The 20,558-nt window shown below is 46.8% G+C and overlaps 1 protein-coding gene across 2 annotated transcripts; it reads left to right on the plus strand.

Moving 5' to 3' along the window:
• Nucleotides 1–899: 899 nt before the first annotated feature.
• LOC141599538 (putative BOI-related E3 ubiquitin-protein ligase 3) lies at nucleotides 900–2,543 on the plus strand. 2 transcript variants are annotated; one of them, XM_074419575.1, is made up of 3 exons: nucleotides 900–1,520; nucleotides 1,653–2,208; nucleotides 2,407–2,543. In XM_074419575.1, exons 1-2 carry the CDS (start codon nucleotides 1,050–1,052, stop codon nucleotides 2,187–2,189), a joined length of 1,008 nt encoding a protein of 335 aa, XP_074275676.1. In that variant the 5' UTR covers nucleotides 900–1,049; the 3' UTR covers nucleotides 2,190–2,208; nucleotides 2,407–2,543. The 2 variants fall into 2 exon arrangements, with proteins under 2 accessions (XP_074275676.1, XP_074275675.1); XM_074419574.1 differs by lacking the exon at nucleotides 2,407–2,543 and having other exon boundaries at nucleotides 1,653–2,286.
• Nucleotides 2,544–20,558: the final 18,015 nt, after the last annotated feature.

Below are 20,558 nucleotides of genomic sequence, written 5' to 3' on the forward strand. Positions count from 1 at the left end.
ATTTAACTTCGAGTATCTTTCGGATATATCGAATTTGGTTCGATTCAGATTGAATTGGATCTTAGGTACTACTCGAATTCTTCAACTCAGTCTCGAATATCAGTTCAAATATTTTCTATTGTTTTTCTGGTTTGAATATACTTTATTAGTTCTATTAAAAATATACTCAGGTATAAGATGAAGATAATAAACGGTAGTCTATCATATACTCGTACTAAAAGTCAGTGATAATCTTAAAGAATCAATTTGGCAATGCAAAAATCAGAAGTTACAGAAATGAAAATTGAATGATACTCTATATAGGAGATTAGGAGGAGGAGTAGAAGAGTAATTAAAGCATAAGGTTACAAATTAGATGTCAACCTCTGTGATTGAATCTGTGATGTAGGTGCAGCATATTGCTGTAAATGACTGAATTATTGCTATTCTCTGATCCGATACTTTAGTCTTAAAATTCTGCATGTTTATGTACGTACGTTCCTTTCTTTTACCAGTTACCAACTTACCACGCACTCTTTATTGCTATTCTTTGGCTTAATTTCCCATTAATAATCAACTTCTCCAACTGTAAAATTCAACACGATTTTCAAAATCATACAAAACTTTTATTTTCTTGAATAAAAAACGGAAATTACATAGGAGTAAATGAGGTAAATTTAAATTGTAGAATCTTAACTATTCCTAGACCCTTCCATTTCCTTAAAAATTGCAGTTACTTCTCAATTAATTAATTAACAAATATTTAAATCAAATCTGTTTAATATTATATTCCTTAATTAAATAACATAATTAGAGTAATTCCAAATTTCCAATCTCATGGTCGCATGAGTTGTAACCTTCACGTTCATACATAACATATGCACTTATTATATAAAGGGCAAAGCTAAAGCCTTTTTCTCTGCTCTTCATTCATTGTGTGTTCCTTATAAACCTACAAACTTAAAGCCTTTTTTCTCTCTAATTTCTCAACATTTCTTGCCTTCTCTCTTGTTTTTATAAATCGTCCTTCCAAAGTTTTTGTGTTCATAGATCGTTCAATATAAAAGACAATGGTAATTCAAGCAAATATATATCCACAAAATATTGAGTTGCCAATATCATCTCAAGATTATTTTTCCATGGCGAACAATTTCTTAATAAACGACAACAACAACAACAATAATTTTGTGCAGCATGAATGCGGGTTTAATGATTTTAATTCGCAACAGAAACTTGTTCAACAACAACAATTCCAACGACAACAACAATTACTACTACAACAACAACAACAGCAGCGACGACAGCAACAACTGTATATGGTTCATCCTCCAAATATGAAACGGGAAAATTGTTTTGTGCCTACGCAACTGTCGAAAAAGACAAAATTTTCAGCCACCTTAGCAACGCCGACGACCACCGCAACAACTGCTAGTACAACGACTAGCGGGAGTGATAATCATTTTACGATGAATTTTTCGCAAAGTTTGTCTCTACAACTTGAGAAACAGAGGCAGGAGATGGACAGATATGTTGAATTACAGGTTTGTTATAAACAAATTACATATTTGGGTACCCTTTTGGCTCAATTTTAATGGGTTAATCTTCTTTTTTTACTAATTGTCATTTGATTTGATTAATTATTAACCTTGGTTGTAATTTTGATTATTTTACAGAATGAATGGTTGAAATTGGCATTGCAAGAACAAAGGAAACAACAATTAGGAGCAATAATTAGGAAATTAGAAGTAAAGGCAGTGCAATTATTAAAACAAAAGGATGATGAAATCGCGGAAGCGGCCAAGAAAACAATGGAATTAGAAGAAGTTGTAAGGAAAATGGAGATTGAAAACCAAACATGGCAAAGAATTTCCGCGCAAAATGAAGCAATGGTGTTTTCATTGAAAAATACTCTCGAACAACTTCAACAACAACAACAACAAGAAGTTTGTTCGTCATCGTCTTCGAATAATGTGAATGATGTCGAATCATGTTGCAAAGTGTCTGAAAACAAGAATGAAATCGAAGAAACAGGGGAAATAACAACAAGAAGGAAAATGGCGGTTTGCAAAGTATGTAATACAAGGAATGCGAGCGTATTGATGTTGCCTTGCAGACATATGTGTAGTTGTAAAGTATGTGATGATCTTGTTAATGCTTGTCCTGTTTGTAAATCACCTAAGATGGCAAGCATTGATGCTCTTATTTCTTGATTCTACTAATTAAATAAGGGTTTTTCTATCCTATGCCCACTAGGCATAGGATAATAAACCAAAAATAGAAAGTATTAAATGATATTTTCATGGGAAATTGTAATATCTCATCACTTTTAATTTTCTTCACAAAAAATACATTTAATACTTTCCTATTTTAGCTTCTTATCCTATGCCTAGTGGGCATAGGATAGAAAAACCGATTAAATAAATACAGTATTAGTTTAGTGTTTTTATTTTATTTTTTGGGTAGGGAGAATAGGGAAAAGTAAATTGTCTAGAAGTGATCAGTGATAAATTGACTGATGAAATCGGGAAAAAAAAAAGGTTGATTGAACTTGGATCAAATTTCAATTTTGCATACTACTATTCACTACTATAGTTTTACTATTTTTTGTTTGTTTTTTTTTAATCTATCAACATTCGGATAACTGAGAAGTTATTCTACTTTAATCAGAGATTTAGAGAGATCAGGCTTAAGTCTTGAACATGCACCCGTTTTAAATTCGGATTAAACTGAATGGTATACATTTTTTTTTCTTTATAAGAAATGACTCATACGAAAACATTTAACATATTAGGTTGGCCAATATCATAAATATTTGTCCACGAGGTGATCTTTTTATTATTCATAAAAGCTACTTCCTAGAAAATACTTACGCGTTCTTCTATGAGTGTAGAGATCATTTGTCTCACTTTTATGTGAGTAGAGGCATCTGTCTTATTTTGGGTCTCATTGCCTTTTACAACACGTTATCCACCACATAATAAAAATGGTAATAATATGTTAGGAATATGTATACAATTAATTAATGAAATGCAGAGTATGTTTTAATCAATTAATTTAAAATGTGAATTGTGTTATTTATCCGGCATTGTTAAAACTCGTGAAGAATAAGTTTATACCCTTAGTGATCCTATTTGACTCGAATACGCACTAAGATTCATATATTCGCATGAAAAGAAGTGGTTTATGGATAACACAAATTCTCATTGAAGACATGACATATCCGTCACAAGCTGAAGACGGATATCATTTTACCTCACAATGTACCCACTTTTTTTCTCTCTGCAACACTATTCATGTGGTCCCCTTTTCCACTAACCCATTTTGTTACCATTTTATCTCACAAAATATCCGTCATAAATGGTAACCCGTCACAAGAGAGACCAATTGGATAAAGGTACAAAGAGACAGTGGGGTTTGGCGCTTGGAGATTGAGCTTGAACTTGGAGTTCACACTTCCAATATGGGGTACCGGAGTACCCCACAAAAAGATAAAAATGGACGAAATATGACTACTTAAAATTATTTTTTTTTCCTTATTTTAACAATTGTAAGGACCAAAACAGAAAATTAACATCACTAGAAAAAGTCCAAAAAAGCTGAGGCGAAGCACTAAGCCACTAATTGCACTAGTATAGAAACCTGAAATCTCCGAGATCACGAGAAAAGAAACTAGGGTGTCCCCCCGCTTTAATGGTGGACAATTGAAATTACAAAAGCTTGCCTCATATTGTGCGTGCATTTTTGTTTTAAATCTTTTTTTTCTTTTTTTTTTTACGGTTAAGAATTTAACCCTATAATAGTTTATTCACGCTATCTAACAATAGAAAAATAATCACAAAAAAAAAAACAATAGAAAAATAATACTATATTTATCTTGATTATTTATTTATCTTTTTGTAATTTTTTTATTAAAAATGTTAATTAAAAATAAATAAATGATTGAGTGGAGAATAATCATATACAAGGACGACTTTGATTTATGGTTACAACTTTTTGGATACTTTCATGCGTGTTCTCCTACACCCCTCTTTTCAAACGGTTATACATGGTGCTTGGCTGGTACTGTTTTGATCTCTATCAATTTAGTTGCGAATTTGGACTTTAGTGATTCACATTTTCTGTGTGTTTTTGTTTATGTTTTTGACCAACTTGCACGGGAATGTGCTGGATTTTGTTTGGATTTTCCCCCAAACTTAGCTACTGATGTTGTCAACACCAATTTATGTTCACTTCAAGGTTATCTTCACCTATTTTCAAGTTCTAGTTTTGCGAACAATATGTTATTTGACCCCCCACAAGCCCACACGCCCCTTGCCACACTCTACTTCCTCCTTAGTCCTTGAACATTTTTTCTAAGTTTCAAAAATAAATAATTAGACATAAAAGCGCTCTTTTTTCCGCTTTTTTTTAGAAATGAATCAAATGAATGAATGAATTGAATGAATTGATTGAATGAAATCAATTGATTTGAAATAATTGAATGAAATAATGAATGGAATAATGAATCAATCAACTAAATTGATTGGAAATTTGAATTGAACTGAAATAATATTAATATTACTATTAATATTATTAATATTAATATTAATATTAATACTAAATATAATAATAACTATAATAATAATAATAATAATAATAATAATAGTAATTATACTAATTTGAATGATTAACTAGGTAGACATCATGAACCACAGTTCACCATCAATCTAATTAGGTGAAATAATTGAGCACCAATTTGCTAGATTGATGTTCAAAGTCTAGCCGTTTATCATCCTAATTTGACTGATTAGGTAGTCATCACCAAGCACCAGCAATCCTAATTTAACTAATTAGATAAATACAAATTGACAGACCCTAGTTTCATCTTTAACAAAATAAATCAAATTTGGTTGATTAATTAAAACTCAACAAATAATATTAATAACTGATAACAAGTAAATTAATTTATTATTTGATAAATTAGAATCCATCTTGTAAGTTTTAAGTCATTTGAGCAATTAAATTCAGTTTTAGGGAAAAATATTGATTTAAGAGTTCATTTGGTTCAGTTTTAGGTGAAAAGGGTACAAAATAGAACGTTATGAAAAAGTGTATGTGAAAGAGTAAAGTTCGTATATGAAAAAGGTATTAATAATAGTAATATTAACATTAATAATGTTATTAATAATATTATTATTAATTAATATTCATTTTCATATTCATATTATTAATAATAGTAATAGTAATAGTATTAATTATATTAATATGAATATTATTGATTTTAATAACCATAATATTCATAATAATAACAATAATGAGGATGATTAATTAATAATAAATTGATGATGATGATGATAATGATGATGATGATGATGATGATTGATGGGGCATATTCTGCACCGCTGACCAAGTCAACATATTGAGCAAGGTCAAAGATATCTACGGCAAGTCAACGGCTTAGACAGCCTAGCCGATGCAGCCCATCGGCCTATCAGCCTGGGTCTCGGCATGGCAATCAGCCAGCCGGGACACATATCCGCGTACTCATATCCAAGACCCCTCGGCGGTGAGTCAACAGGGCCGCCGGCCAGCCATGGGTCCCTCGGCCGAGGGGTAGATCAGTCTTTCCACCTGCTAGCCACTTGGCCACTTGGCCACTACGTGACAAAAGGTGAAAGTCTATAAATACTCCTCAACCTTCATTGAGGAAATGATCCATAAATTAACCCAAGAATCACTATTCATCTGGTAATATCTTCCTTATCTCTCTACAATACGCGTTTAGTCAAGTAACGCATACTTAGCCCTTTAAGCTGGCCGACGCTCTCTCCAAACTGGCCAGCTCAACCATCAAGAATGTCAGCCGAACCGTGCTGGTAGATATCAGGAATGCGAAAAGCATCACTGAGAACGTCGGCATGGTGGGTAACATAGAGACCGAGACAACGTGGATGACTCCGATAATGAAATACAAACTTACAGGTGAATTGCCGGAGGGCCGCAACCCCTCTGCCAAAATAAAAAGGATCGCCGCCAGGTACTTGGTGTTCGAGGGGGAGCTGTACAGAAGATCCGCAATAAGACCACTCTTGAAGTGTGTCGGTCCAGCTGACGCAGAACTGATACTGACAGAGATTCACGAAGGTATCTGTGGACATCACATGGGGGCAAGAACACTAGCCCACAAAGCTCACCGAGCTGGCTACTTCTGGCCCACCATGCTTCAGGATTCCAGAACAAAGACCAAGAAGTGCACGAACTGTCAGATGCATGCCCCGGTAATACACGCTCCCTCCAGGGACCTACAACCGGTGCTTAGTCCCCTTCCTTTCGCACAGTGGGGGATGGACATGCTAGGGCCGTTCCCAACGGCCTCCGGAGGAAGGAAGTTCTTAATCGTCGCCGTTGATTACTTCACCAAATGGGTTGAAGCGTAGCGATGCACCGGCGAAGACCACGCGGCCGTCGAAAGGTAATGGGAAAATGTCATAACTCGCCGGATTACCCCAAGTTATGGTATTTGACCACGGCCGAGAGTTTTGGAGCGACCGATAATGAAGCGGTTAGAAGAGCTTGGCATCAAGTTTGCGTACTCCTCCGTCTCCGCCACCCACGAGCAACGGGGGCGGAGGCAGCCAACAAAACAATCCTCAACGGTCTGAAGAAGACGGTTGAAGACCTTAAGGGAAGGTGGGCCGATGAACTACCCGGCGTCCTTTGGTCCCTTCGGACCACGGAGAAAGAAGCAACGGGGTACACCCCCTTCCACCTAGTCTACGGTTCCGAAGCAGTCCTACCAATTGAAGCAACGGTACCAACATTCAGAACGGCTACCTTTAACCCAGTTGAAAACGAGGAAGGCCTGAAAGCTTCCCTAGACCTGGTCGAAGAGAGCCGAGATACAGCACGCCTCAACTTGGCCGTATACCAAAACCGGATGAAGAGAGCCTACAACCGAAGAGTCCACAAAAGGGACTTGAAAATGGGAGACATAGTCCTAAGGAAGTCGGCCGCCACCAACAAAGGAAATATTCATGGTAAAGCGACGGCCAATCGGGAGGGTCCCTACAAAGTGGTCGAAGAGATGAGGCCGGTACATACTGACGGTGACAGACATGGGAGGTGTGCCTTTGATGAGCCATTGGAACACCGATAACTTGAGAAAATACTTTGTATAGCGGCGGAGGTGTCCAAACCCATTGTGGACACCCCAACGCACGATCATAAACCAATGAATCGCCCAAGTTTTCCATCAAAGTGTTTGTCCCCTCCACAAATTGCCGCCAGGCAGGAACTCAAAGAGAAGAATTGCTATCGAGCCATAACCCCGATTACCTCGGCCTTAGCCGAGAGCGACGGGGACACAATGACCGATACGCCAGAAGAAATGCTATCGAGCCATAACCCCGATTACCTCGGCCTTAGCCGAGAGCGACGGGGACGCAATGACCGATACGCCAGAAGAAATGCTATCGAGCCATAACCCCGATTACCTCGGCCTAAGCCGAGAGCGACGGGGACACAATGACCGATACGCCAGAAGAAATGCTATCGAGCCATAACCCCGATTACCTCGGCCTAAGCCGAGAGCGACGGGGACACAATGACCGATACGCCAGAAGAACCGCTATCGAGCCATAACCCCGATTACCTCGGTCTTAGCCGAGAGCGACGGGGACACAATGACCGATACGCTCGAAGAAATGCTAAAGACGTTACGCGATTGAGATGAGCATTCTAAGCCCGACTCGGCCATGCCGACGGTAAAAACGAAGGCACTCAATTAATAACGCAAGAAGATAACTAAAGGATCGTGATCGAGTCCGGCCAAGCCGAGGACCAAAAAGATAAAACTTTACGAAAATGATTGCAAGGAGAGTACGGGACGACGGCCGTCCCCGTAAGGATAGCCTAAACTCTACCTACCAAAGCTTTACAAAAAGCTAGGAAACAAAAAAACAAAAGGTTACGAGACTTAGGATTTGAAGCGCCGAGAAGATGGCAGGAAGAGAAGGCTCAATAATTGGCCCCGAACAGCTAAAGCTATCCGAGACGCCGGGTGAGTCCGGTGACGACCGCCCGTCTTCCTATGCCTGTTCTTCGCCCTCCATCGCAGATAGCGGCATCTTCGGTGGCCGGCTCGAAGAGGGCTCGACATCTTCAAGTGCCTTTAGCCTTTGTCACCCTCCTTCACCTTTGCATCATAGGCCGCCTTGGCCTCGGCTATCTGAGCCGCCTTCGCCGCCTCCGCTTTCTCTGCAGCCGCCTTCTCCACATCATCGGCCATCTCGTCCAGAAGCTGGTCGAATTTATCCCACGGAAAAGAGCCCTCGGGGACGAGTCTTTTTATTGCCTCCCTGGTTGCATCCTCGGTCTGGTCCCGGAGTTGGGCGCACATTTTAGGGAGAAGAACATCTTGAAGCATTTCAATATCCTTCTCCTTTTGAGCAAGGGCAGTCTGCGCGTCCCTGAGCGCCTCCTTTGGTTGTGGAACAGATCCTTCCACTTTTCTCCCTTGGCGACCACGGCGTCATAAGAATCCTTGTACACTGTTCCGCTCCTCCATCATCTTGGTAGTGGCGGCATCAGCTTCCTCCACTTTGGCCCTCTCGGCCCCTAGCAGCTTCTCAATTTCCTCCACGCGCCGGCTGGCAGTAAAGAGATCCCGTTTCGCCTTCGCGGCCTCCCCCTTTGCGGCAGAGAGATCAAGTTTAAGCTTTGCGATCAGTGGCGCAGCTTGGCCCATGGTTTTCTCCTGCTCCAAGATGTAGGAGCCGGCTTGTTGGGTCCACTTGGCCATCCTCTTATATAATTTCGCACCCTCTGCCACAAGCTCGGAGGGAGAAATCTTCTGAGCCGAGGAGTCAACGATGACATTTCTGTCACCCACCTTCTCAATAACCTTCTCAATAGCCTTCTCAGGCTGCTTCCCTAATTGCCGTTCAGTAAGAACGGCGACCGCCGAAGGAGGATCTACAAAAAATTTACACAGAGCATCCATGTCACCATGCATTGACACATCAGATAGCCGGTCATCTGGAATGTCCAACGAACCGGCTAAATCCGAACCACAAGTTAGATTCGTACCAGTCTGGACCCTCTTCGTTCGAGGGCCGGCTGAGTCAGTCATCTCCCCGGCAGCGATGAAAGCAGATGGAGGCTCTTTTCTCTTCTTAGGAGAAGAATGGGCCTTAGCAACGGTCACCACATCATCAATGACTTCGATGACCCCCACAGACTCCTGAACCGCTGGGGTCGAAGAGGGAGCTGGCATAGACGCCGCCGCTAACCTGGACGCTGCCCTCTTTGTTCTCTTGGGCATGCCCCCGAGAACCCTTGCCTGGGCCGCCGCCGGATCCAGTGACTTGTTTGCTTATCCATGAGTTCGTTGGGAGACGGCCTACGATCACGCAAGTCAGCCGTAGGATGCTGTTCAACGACCTTCCTGTCCTTGTCAAGCCCTAACCTCTTCAAGGTCTTCTCAGACAGATCCTGGCCAAACCGGTCTGCAAGAAGTCAAACAAAGGTTACACAAGAAGTAAAACAAAGCTCCAAAACAGACATAACAGACAAAAATGGGCCTCACACCGACCCCACTCACCCCGATTGAGGGCCGGTATGAGGCCGACGCGGCAAAGCAGTTCATCTTGGAGAATAATCTGAGTCGGGGGCAGCCATCCCTTCCCAGCATCGAACAGTTGCATCGCCCGCCGCTCATCCGCAGTAAGAGGGACCAACGAAGCATCCATCTTTGCCTTACCCCGGGAGATACACTCCTCATACTCTTCTCGGTTCTCACACCGTAAGTAAACATGGCTCTGGAAAGACCGGGGCAATGGGTAGTCCTCCGGCACTTGGACGTACACCCATCGCCGTTGCCAGTCTTTGCAGGAAGTAAGCTTGTTCACGGAGATATAGCCAGGCTCCATCTGCACGCTGTACCACCCCACTTTACCGGCAATTGACGGCCGTAGATGATGAAGGCGGCGGAATAAGTTGACCGTCGGGATCTCCCCCCTAAAAATACAGAGCCACACAAAGCCAACTATCGTCCTCATGGCCAGCGGGTGTAGTTGGGCCACAGCGACGTTCATAGCTTTGATAATGGCCATGACGTACTTATTCAGAGGAAACCGCAGCCCATACTCCAGGTGCCTGATATACACGCCGGTGTGACCCGGTGGAGGGCTACAGACCACCTGACCCTCCTTAGGGATAACGATCTTGTACCCCTCACCGAGGAAGAAATGGCCTCCGAAAAATGTCTCGCCGGAACAACTGGCGAACTTATGGGACCAAGCACGGTCTAAACCAGTCGTGCAGGGCTCGCCATGATCCGGGATAGACAGCCTCCCACCATCAGAAGGAGTCCCCTCATCCTCATCAGCATCGTCATCCTCATCCTCCCGTTCCTCCAAAATTGGTATATCAACTACGGGAGAAGAAGACCTAGGGCCCCCAAACCTTATCGGGATGGCGTCAAGTATCCCCTCCCCGTCAAGACGCGACGGGGAACCCTCCGGCGCAGAAGTGCTAGTTCCGGCGTCAGCAGAAGACATAATAGCAATAATTATTTAACAAAATAAAAAGTGGGAAGTTTGTTTGTTTACCTTGAAGAAAAACACTCGCCGGAACAACAACTGAAGATTAGAAGACAAAGAAACCCTTGAAAGTTTAGAGAAAAAATTTTGGAGAATAAAATTGGTGGCCAATTTCACGGAATAACTACCCTATTTATAGGGAAAAGCCCATAAAGAAGGACCAATCAGCGAACAGCCCATGAAGCGTCAACCAATCAGCGTGCAGACACGTGTCGGACATGCAACCACGGGATGTCAATCGTTGCAACAGTTAGACGTCAATCAATGCAACAGTGACCAAGCGTCTTCAGCACGCCCATTCATATCTCTCCGCCTATTCACCTTCCTCAGCGAAATTCCCAAGCATCTGTTCTCCGCCGGCCACATGATCAACCAAGCTAAATAGCGCCGGCTGGGGGCAATCAAAAACAACCGGCACTCTCAACCCTGGTCTTGGCAAGCGTCACTTTCTTTTCCACATCGGATGCCCTTTACACATCCATGTGGAGGGGGGATATGGTACGGCCTAAGTAGAGGCCGCCGCAGAAGAAGCCGATGCAGAAAATTTTTGTCAAATTACTTGCGCAGAATATATGCTCGAACATACATCGGAGCCCATACCACGGCATAGACTACGCTGGGCGCAAATTGATGGGGCATATTCTGCACCGCTGACCAAGTCAACATACTGAGCAAGGTCAAAGATATCTACGGCAAGTCAACGGCTTAGACAGCTTAGCCGATGTAGCCCATCGGCCTATCAGCCTGGGTCTCGGCATGGCAATCAGCCAGCCGGGACACATATCCGCGTACTCATATCCAAGACCCCTCGGCGGTGAGTCAACAGGGCCGCCGGCCAGCCATGGGTCCCTCGGCCGAGGGGTAGATCAGTCTTTCCACCTGCTAGCCACTTGGCCACTTGGCCACTACGTGACAAAAGGTGAAAGTCTATAAATACTCCTCAATCTTCATTGAGGAAAGAATCCAGAACTTAACCTAATATCATACATAAACTGGTATTATCTTCCTCATCTCTCTACAATATATTGCTCTAAATAACATACAACTTAATCCTTTAAGTTTACTGACTTGAGCGTCGGAGTGAGTACGCTTGGCACAAAGCCAAGCCCTCAGTTCGTTCATTGTTGCAGGAGAGGCCGAGAGGAACGATAAAGACAAGAAGAATCCAACCAAAGACATTATTCTACAAGCCACGGGTGGTAACGATACTTGCTCTGGAATTACACCCGGAACAATTGGCGCCGTCTGTGGGAAAAGACACTAGAAGCTAGTCACATTCATTCCCAAAACCAACAAAAACCCACCCAAAAAGCTAAGAAAATGTCGAAACAACAAGACGCGGTCGTGACCGACGAAACCGCATTCTACCAAGACGACACCTTCAACAATTCTGGAGTCGTGCAGCCCTCCACCGGCGGAGTAATCCAACCGGAGTTCGGGATGCCGTCAATACCCGACACGCCATTGCCGCCTAACAACAGTCACCATCATGGGACATGTGGTTGATGTAGCAAAACTGAAAATGCTCCTGGACCTAATTAGTAATACGCTTGCTCACACTGTCACGCCGACAAGAGCGGCAGAAACTGTCCAGGAGACCAGGGCCCAAAATGTGACTCCGAGAAATTTGAACGGAGCACTAGGAGAAGCTGACCCAGCCAAGTCGCCGGGGGAGCCCAAAGTGGGCGTGGTAGACCTAAGTCCTTCCCGTACTCATGGGAGGACAGCGTCCCCGCCGCACGAACGAGGCTTACCCCAAAGGAGCCAGAGGAGTCCGACTCAGCAGAGTTGGAGGAGAAGTCCGAGTCGAAGAAGGAGTCCTTCCCGCTACGAGGGGAGGAGCCGGATTAGGAATGCGAGGAGCCGGTCGCCGCGTATAGTCCGACACGTGGTCAGACAGCCCCTCAGCGCCTACGTCCTAGAGATCCAGGTGCCAACCAAGCTCAAGCTACCACCTCTATCATACAAAGGAGATAGTGATCCAGCCGACCACGCTGAGGCTTTCGAGTCTTCCATGTCGGTATGGGAGCAGCCCGATGAGGTCTGGTGCCGAGTTTTCCCAACAACTCTGCATGGGATGGCTCAAAGTTGGTACAAGGGGCTTCCCGACGGCTCGGTATACTATTACGCCGACCTAAGGGACGCCTTTCTAGCCCAGTACTCTTGCAACAAGAGGAGAGCCGTGGAGACGTCGGACCTCCTAACTATCAAACATGAGGGGGGCGAGTCTCTACGAAGCTATGTGAAAAGTTTCGACGGAAAGGTCCAGCAGATTCGAGAAATTAATCCCGAATTGGCGGCTTTCGCGCTGATGAAAGGCCTCCCAAGGGGAGAGTTAAAAAATGAGCTCATCAAGTGCGGAGGCCTGGGTCTGGACGCCGCTAGGAAGTTGGCTGACCAAGCCATCAAGGTAGAAGACTATCACAAAACCTGGGTAGGCCCCAGCGAGGTCGAGCACTCAGAAAAGAAGAGTCGCCGGGAGGACAACCCGGATGAAAGACACCGTGACAACAACGGGTCACGGTCCTATGAAAGACGCCGTGAGAATAATAGGTCACGGTCAGACAAGTCTGCCAGGAAACAGAGCTCGGCGGATGCCGGGGGGAGCTCGGGAACGTACTACAAAAAACGGTACGATGATCACACCCCCCTAGTCGTATCGGCCGCCGAGGTCTTCACTTTGAGCAAGAACGAGGGCCGGAAGTGGGAAAGACCCCCTAGGCCGAGGAGTGACGGTGACACGAGCCAGTACTGTGAGTACCACGGCCACACCGGACACTTAACCAACGATTGCCGACATCTGAAGGACGCCATTGAAGAACTGATCCGGAAGGGGAGCCTCGGCAAATATGTTGCCAGAGGCCAAAAACCAGATGTCGGCGGATCAAGCAGCAAGTCCGTCTTTGAACGGATAGGAGTAATTCATGTTGTCATCGGGGGCAACGGGAACGATGGGTCCGCTCATGGGCACAAACGGCATCTGACTGAACCATATCAGGCCATCAACTTTGTGCCCAACACAGCCACCCCCGCTCCCAACATCCCCGATATGACCATCGGACAGGAGGACTACGAGGGAGTCATCGCTCTTCATAGCGACCCACTTACGGTCCCACGGACATAGCCAACCACTTGGTGAAGAGGTGCCGATTGACACGGCGCCTACACGAACATTATGTACAAAGAATGCTTTCTCGGCCTCGGCCCGAGAGTTGAAGATTTGAGCCCCCGCACCAACCGGTTGTACGACTTTTTGGGGCCGGACTGGTACCCCCGGGGGGCCGGTCAGCCGGTGAGGTTCGGCGAGGGAGGTGCAGCCAAGAATGTTATGTCTGAATTCGTAGTCATCGACGGCACGTCTGCCCACAACGTTCTCATAGGACGGGCCACTTTAAGCGAAATTGACGCTGTGATATCCATCCGGGCCCTGACATTGATATACGTCTCGGACCGGGGGGAAGCACAAAAAATCGTCTCGAAGAACGAGAAGGATCCCGGCGTATGGGAAATACACACTAACGGCCCTTCCAAGACGGATAGCTCGAAAGCCAGCATCATTATTTCTAGCCCGGACGGAGACGTGTTTGAGCACGCCTTGAAGCTTACCTCCTCGACCTCAAACAACGAATCCAGGTACGAGGCAGTGATAACAGGAGTCAAGCTAGCCAGAACCGCCGGGGCGGAACATGTCGTGGTGAAAACAGATTCGCTCTTATTGACCAACCAGATCAAAGGAGAGTACAAAGCTCGGGACTATAGGACGACAAGGTATCTAGAGAAGGTGAGAGCCGGCGCTTCAAAATTAAAATCCTTCCAGATACAGCACACCCCCAGGTCCGGGAGCGACCGAACCATCAGCGTGGTTGAAGGAGCAGAGACAGAGGAGGTGGAGATTGATCCAGGCCGCACCGTAACCGTCGGTGTCAACCTGGAACCAAAATTCAGGGCCGAACTTCTGGATATGCTAAGGAAAAACAAGGACGTCTTCGCCTATTCGGCGGCCGAGATGCCAGGCGTGAGCCGGGAAGTAATTATTCACAAACTAAACGTACTCCCCACCGCTCGCCCTGTCAAGCAGAGGATGAGGAACTCCTCAGTCGAGAAAGATGAGGCCATCAAGGCCGAGGTAGATAAACTACTTGCGGCGGGCTTTATTACGCCTTGCACTTATCCTGAGTGGTTAGCCAATGTTGTGATGGTGAAGAAATCATCGGGGGCATGGAGAATGTGCGTAGACTTTACCAACCTTAATAAAGCATGCCCCAAAGATTGTTACCCTTTGCCTCGGATAGATAGCTTAATCGACGCCACGGCAGGCTACACCATGCTGAGCCTGCTAGACGCCTTCTCGGGGTACCACCAGGTATTCATGGCTGAGGAAGACATGCCTAAATGCGCATTCATCACCGCTAACGGCACATACATGTACAAAATGATGCCATTTGGTTTGAAAAACGCCGGCGCAACGTATACAAGGCTGGTGGACAAAGTGTTCCAGAATCAAAAAGGGCGAAACATTGAGGCCTACGTCGACGATGCTATTGTGAAAAGCAAGTCCGACAGCGAGCATCTGACCGATTTACACGAAACATTTTGTTCACTAAGGAAATACAAGATGAAGCTCAACCCAATGAAATGCAACTTCGGTGTCCGGGCAGGCAAATTCCTCGGCGTACTTGTCAGTGCCAGAGGCATCGATGCAAATCCAGACAAAGTCCAAGCAATCCTAGACCTGCCAGAACCAAGGAATCGAAAAAAGGTTATGATGCTGACCGGGAGAATGGCGGCTCTCGCCCGGTTCATCTCTCGGTCAGCCGACAAGAGCACCCCATTCTTCAAAGTGTTAAAAGGAAATAAAGACTTCAGCTGGGGGGAGGAACAGAGCACGGCTTTCAAGCAACTGAAAGCTCATCTTCAGACTCTCCCAACTCTGTCCAGACCGATACTGGGGGAGATGCTATACCTATACATAGCAGTTACCTCGGCCACGGTCAGCGCCGTGATCATCAGGGAAGAAGACAAACAGCAACACCCAATCTACTTTGTCAGCCATACACTGTTGCCCGCCGAGAGAAATTACCCACTAATTGAAAAAGCAGCCTTCGCCGTCGTCGTTGCCACAAGGAAATTAAAACCCTACTTCGACGCACACCCCATGACGGTCCTAACCGATCAGCCACTAGAGAAAGCTTTGGAAAAATTCGAACAATCCGGCAGGCTCATCAAATGGGCAGTGGAACTCTCTGGTTTCGGCATTCAGTACAAACCGAGGCCTTCGATAAAGGGGCAAGCACTTGCAGATTTCCTGGCCGAATGCACATATCAGGAAGAGCCAAACCCCAGGCATATGGGAGGTCTACACCGACGGCTCCTCCACGACGAACAGCTCAGGAGCCGGCATCCTTATCATCAGCCCAAACGGGGACGAGTTTGAGTACGCCTTGAAATTCACCTTCTCGGCCTCGAACAACGAATCCGAATACGAGGCGGTGATAACCGGAGTCGAGCTAGCTAGGGCTGCCGGAGCAGAACACATTGTGTTGAAAGCAGACTCACTGTTGGTTACTAACCAAATCAGAGGAGAGTTTGAGGCTCGGGACGACGGAATGGTAAGGTACCTAGAGAGGGTAAAAGCCGACATAGCAAAGTTAAAATCTTTCCAAATCCATTGCGTTCCCAGATCCGAGAACAACCGGGCCGACGCTCTCTCCAAACTGGCCAGCTCAACCATCAAGAATGTCAGCCGAACCGTGCTGGTAGATATCAGGAATGCGAAAAGCATCACTGAGAACGTCGGCATGGTGGGTAACATAGAGACCGAGACAACGTGGATGACTCCGATAATGAAATACAAACTTACGGGTGAATTGGGAGGGCCGCAACCCCTCTCGCCAAAATAAAAGGATCGCCGCGGGTACTTGGTGTTCGAGGGGGAGCGTACGGAAGATCCGCAATAAGACCACTCTTGAAGTGTGTCGGTCCGGTGACGCAGAATCGAGCATCTTCGAGAGATTCACGAAGGTATCTGTGGACATCACGGGGGCAAGAACACTAGCCCACAAAGCTCACCGAGCTGGCTACTACGGCCCACCATGCTTCAGGATTCCGAACAAAGACCAAGAAGTGCACGAACCGTCGGATGCATGCCCCGTAATACACGCTCCCTCCAGGGACCTACAACCGGTGCTTAGTCCCCTTCCTTTCGCACAGTGGGGGATGGACATGCTAGGGCCGTTCCCAACGGCCTCCGGAGGAAGGAAGTTCTTAATCGTCGCCGTTGATTACTTCACCAAATGGGTTGAAGTAGCAAGATGCCGGCCGAAGACCACAGCGGCCGTCGAAAGGTAACTGGGAAAATGTCATAACTCGCCGGATTACCCCAAGTTATGGTATTTGACCACGGCCGAGAGTTTTGGAGCGACCTGATAATGAACTGGTTAGAAGAGCTTGGCATCAAGTTTGCGTACTCCTCGTCCGCCACCCACAGAGCAACGGACGGGTGAGGCGCCAACAAAACAATCCTCAACAGTGCGAAGAAGACGGTTGAAGACCTTAAGGGAAGGTGGGCCGATGAACTACCCGGCGTCCTTTGGTCCCTTCGGACCACGGAGAAAGAAGCAACGGGGTACACCCCCTTCCACCTAGTCTACGGTTCCGAAGCAGTCCTACCAATTGAAGCAACGGTACCAACATTGAAGCGGCTACCTTTAACCCGGTTGAAAACGAGGAAGGCACGAAAGCTTCCCTAGACACTGGTCGAAGAGAGCGAGATACAAAGACGCCTCAACTTGGCCGTATACCAAAACCGGATGAAGAGAGCCTACAACCGAAGAGTCCACAAAAGGGACTTGAAAATGGGAGACATAGTCCTAAGGAAGTCGGCCGCCACCAACAAAGGAAATATTCATGGTAAACTGACGGCCAACTGGGAGGGTCCCTACAAAGTGGTCGAAGAGATGAGGCCGGGTACATACCGGCTGACAGACATGGGAGGTGTGCCTTTGATGAGCCATTGGAACACCGATAACTTGAGAAAATACTTTGTATAGCGGCGGAGGTGTCCAAACCCATTGTGGACACCCCAACGCACGATCATAAACCAATGAATCGCCCAAGTTTTCCATCAAAGTGTTTGTCCCCTCCACAAATTGCCGCCAGGCAGGAACTCAAAGAGAAGAATTGCTATCGAGCCATAACCCCGATTACCTCGGCCTTAGCCGAGAGCGACGGGGACACAATGACCGATACGCCAGAAGAAATGCTATCGAGCCATAACCCCGATTACCTCGGCCTTAGCCGAGAGCGACGGGGACGCAATGACCGATACGCCAGAAGAAATGCTATCGAGCCATAACCCCGATTACCTCGGCCTAAGCCGAGAGCGACGGGGACACAATGACCGATACGCCAGAAGAAATGCTATCGAGCCATAACCCCGATTACCTCGGCCTAAGCCGAGAGCGACGGGGACACAATGACCGATACGCCAGAAGAACCGCTATCGAGCCATAACCCCGATTACCTCGGTCTTAGCCGAGAGCGACGGGGACACAATGACCGATACGCTCGAAGAAATGCTAAAGACGTTACGCAGTTGAGATGAGCATTCTAACTGACTCGGCCATGCCGACGGTAAAAACGAAGGCACTCAATTAATAACGCAAGAAGATAACTAAAGGATCGTGATCAGAGTCCCGGCCAAGCCGAGGACCAAAAAGATAAAACTTTACTGAAAATGATTGCAAGGAGAGTACAGACGACGGCCGTCCCCGTAAGGATAGCCTAAACTCTACCTACCAAAGCTTTACAAAAAGCTAGGAAACAAAAAAACAAAAGGTTACAGACTTAGGATTTGAAGCGCCAGAAGATGGCAGGAAGAGAAGGCTCAATAATTGGCCCCCGAACAGCTAAAGCTATCCGAGACGCCAGGTGAGTCCGGTGACGACCGCCCGACTTCCTATGCCTGTTGCTGCCCTCCATCAGCAGTAGCAGCATCTTCGGTGGCCGGCTCAGAAGAGGGCTCGACATCTTCAAGTGCCTTTAGCCTGTCACCCTCCTTCACCTTTGCATCATAGGCCGCCTTGGCCTCAGCTATCTGAGCCGCCTTCGCCGCCTCCGCTTTCTCTGCAGCCGCCTTCTCCACATCATCGGCCATCTCGTCCAGAAGCTGGTCGAATTTATCCCACGGAAAAGAGCCCTCGGGGACGAGTCTTTTTATTGCCTCCCTGGTTGCATCCTCGGTCTGGTCCCGGAGTTGGGCGCACATTTTAGGGAGAAGAACATCTTGAAGCATTTCAATATCCTTCTCCTTTTGAGCAAGGGCAGTCTGCGCGTCCCTGAGCGCCTCCGCCTGGTTGTGGAACAGATCCTTCCACTTTTCTCCCTTGGCAGCCACGGCGTCATAAGAATCCTTGTACCTGTTCCGCTCCTCCATCATCTTGGTAGTGGCGGCATCAGCTTCCTCCACTTTGGCCCTCTCGGCCCCTAGCAGCTTCTCAATTTCCTCCACGCGCCGGCTGGCAGTAAAGAGATCCCGTTTCGCCTTCGCGGCCTCCCCCCTTTGCGGCAGAGAGATCAAGTTTAAGCTTTGCGATCAGTGGCGCAGCTTGGCCCATGGTTTTCTCCTGCTCCAAGATGTAGGAGCCGGCTTGTTGGGTCCACTTGGCCATCCTCTTATATAATTTCGCACCCTCTGCCACAAGCTCGGAGGGAGAAATCTTCTGAGCCGAGGAGTCAACGATGACATTTCTGTCACCCACCTTCTCAATAACCTTCTCAATAGCCTTCTCAGGCTGCTTCCCTAATTGCCGTTCAGTAAGAACGGCGACCGCCGAAGGAGGATCTACAAAAAATTTACACAGAGCATCCATGTCACCATGCATTGACACATCAGATAGCCGGTCATCTGGAATGTCCAACGAACCGGCTAAATCCGAACCACAAGTTAGATTCGTACCAGTCTGGACCCTCTTCGTTCGAGGGCCGGCTGAGTCAGTCATCTCCCCGGCAGCGATGAAAGCAGATGGAGGCTCTTTTCTCTTCTTAGGAGAAGAATGGGCCTTAGCAACGGTCACCACATCATCAATGACTTCGATGACCCCCACAGACTCCTGAACCGCTGGGGTCGAAGAGGGAGCTGGCATAGACGCCGCCGCTAACCTGGACGCTGCCCTCTTTGTTCTCTTGGGCATGCCCCCGAGAACCCTTGCCTGGGCCGCCGCCGGATCCAGTGACTTCAGCTGCTTATCCATGAGTTCGTTGGGAGACGGCCTACGATCACGCAAGTCAGCCGTAGGATGCTGTTCAACGACCTTCCTGTCCTTGTCAAGCCCTAACCTCTTCAAGGTCTTCTCAGACAGATCCTGGCCAAACCGGTCTGCAAGAAGTCAAACAAAGGTTACACAAGAAGTAAAACAAAGCTCCAAAACAGACATAACAGACAAAAATGGGCCTCACACCGACCCCACTCACCCCGATTGAGGGCCGGTATGAGGCCGACGCGGCAAAGCAGTTCATCTTGGAGAATAATCTGAGTCGGGGGCAGCCATCCCTTCCCAGCATCGAACAGTTGCATCGCCCGCCGCTCATCCGCAGTAAGAGGGACCAACGAAGCATCCATCTTTGCCTTACCCCGGGAGATACACTCCTCATACTCTTCTCGGTTCTCACACCGTAAGTAAACAGGGCTCTGGAAAGACCGGGGCAATGGGTAGTCCTCCGGCACTTGGACGTACACCCATCGCCGTTGCCAGTCTTTGCAGGAAGTAAGCTTGTTCACGGAGATATAGCCAGGCTCCATCTGCACGCTGTACCACCCCACTTTACCGGCAATTGACGGCCGTAGATGATGAAGGCGGCGGAATAAGTTGACCGTCGGGATCTCCCCCCTAAAAATACAGAGCCACACAAAGCCAACTATCGTCCTCATGGCCAGCGGGTGTAGTTGGGCCACAGCGACGTTCATAGCTTTGATAATGGCCATGACGTACTTATTCAGAG

Source organism: Silene latifolia, chromosome 9, assembly GCF_048544455.1.
Source record: "Silene latifolia isolate original U9 population chromosome 9, ASM4854445v1, whole genome shotgun sequence".
In the NCBI taxonomy this organism is placed as follows: Eukaryota; Viridiplantae; Streptophyta; class Magnoliopsida; order Caryophyllales; family Caryophyllaceae; genus Silene; species Silene latifolia.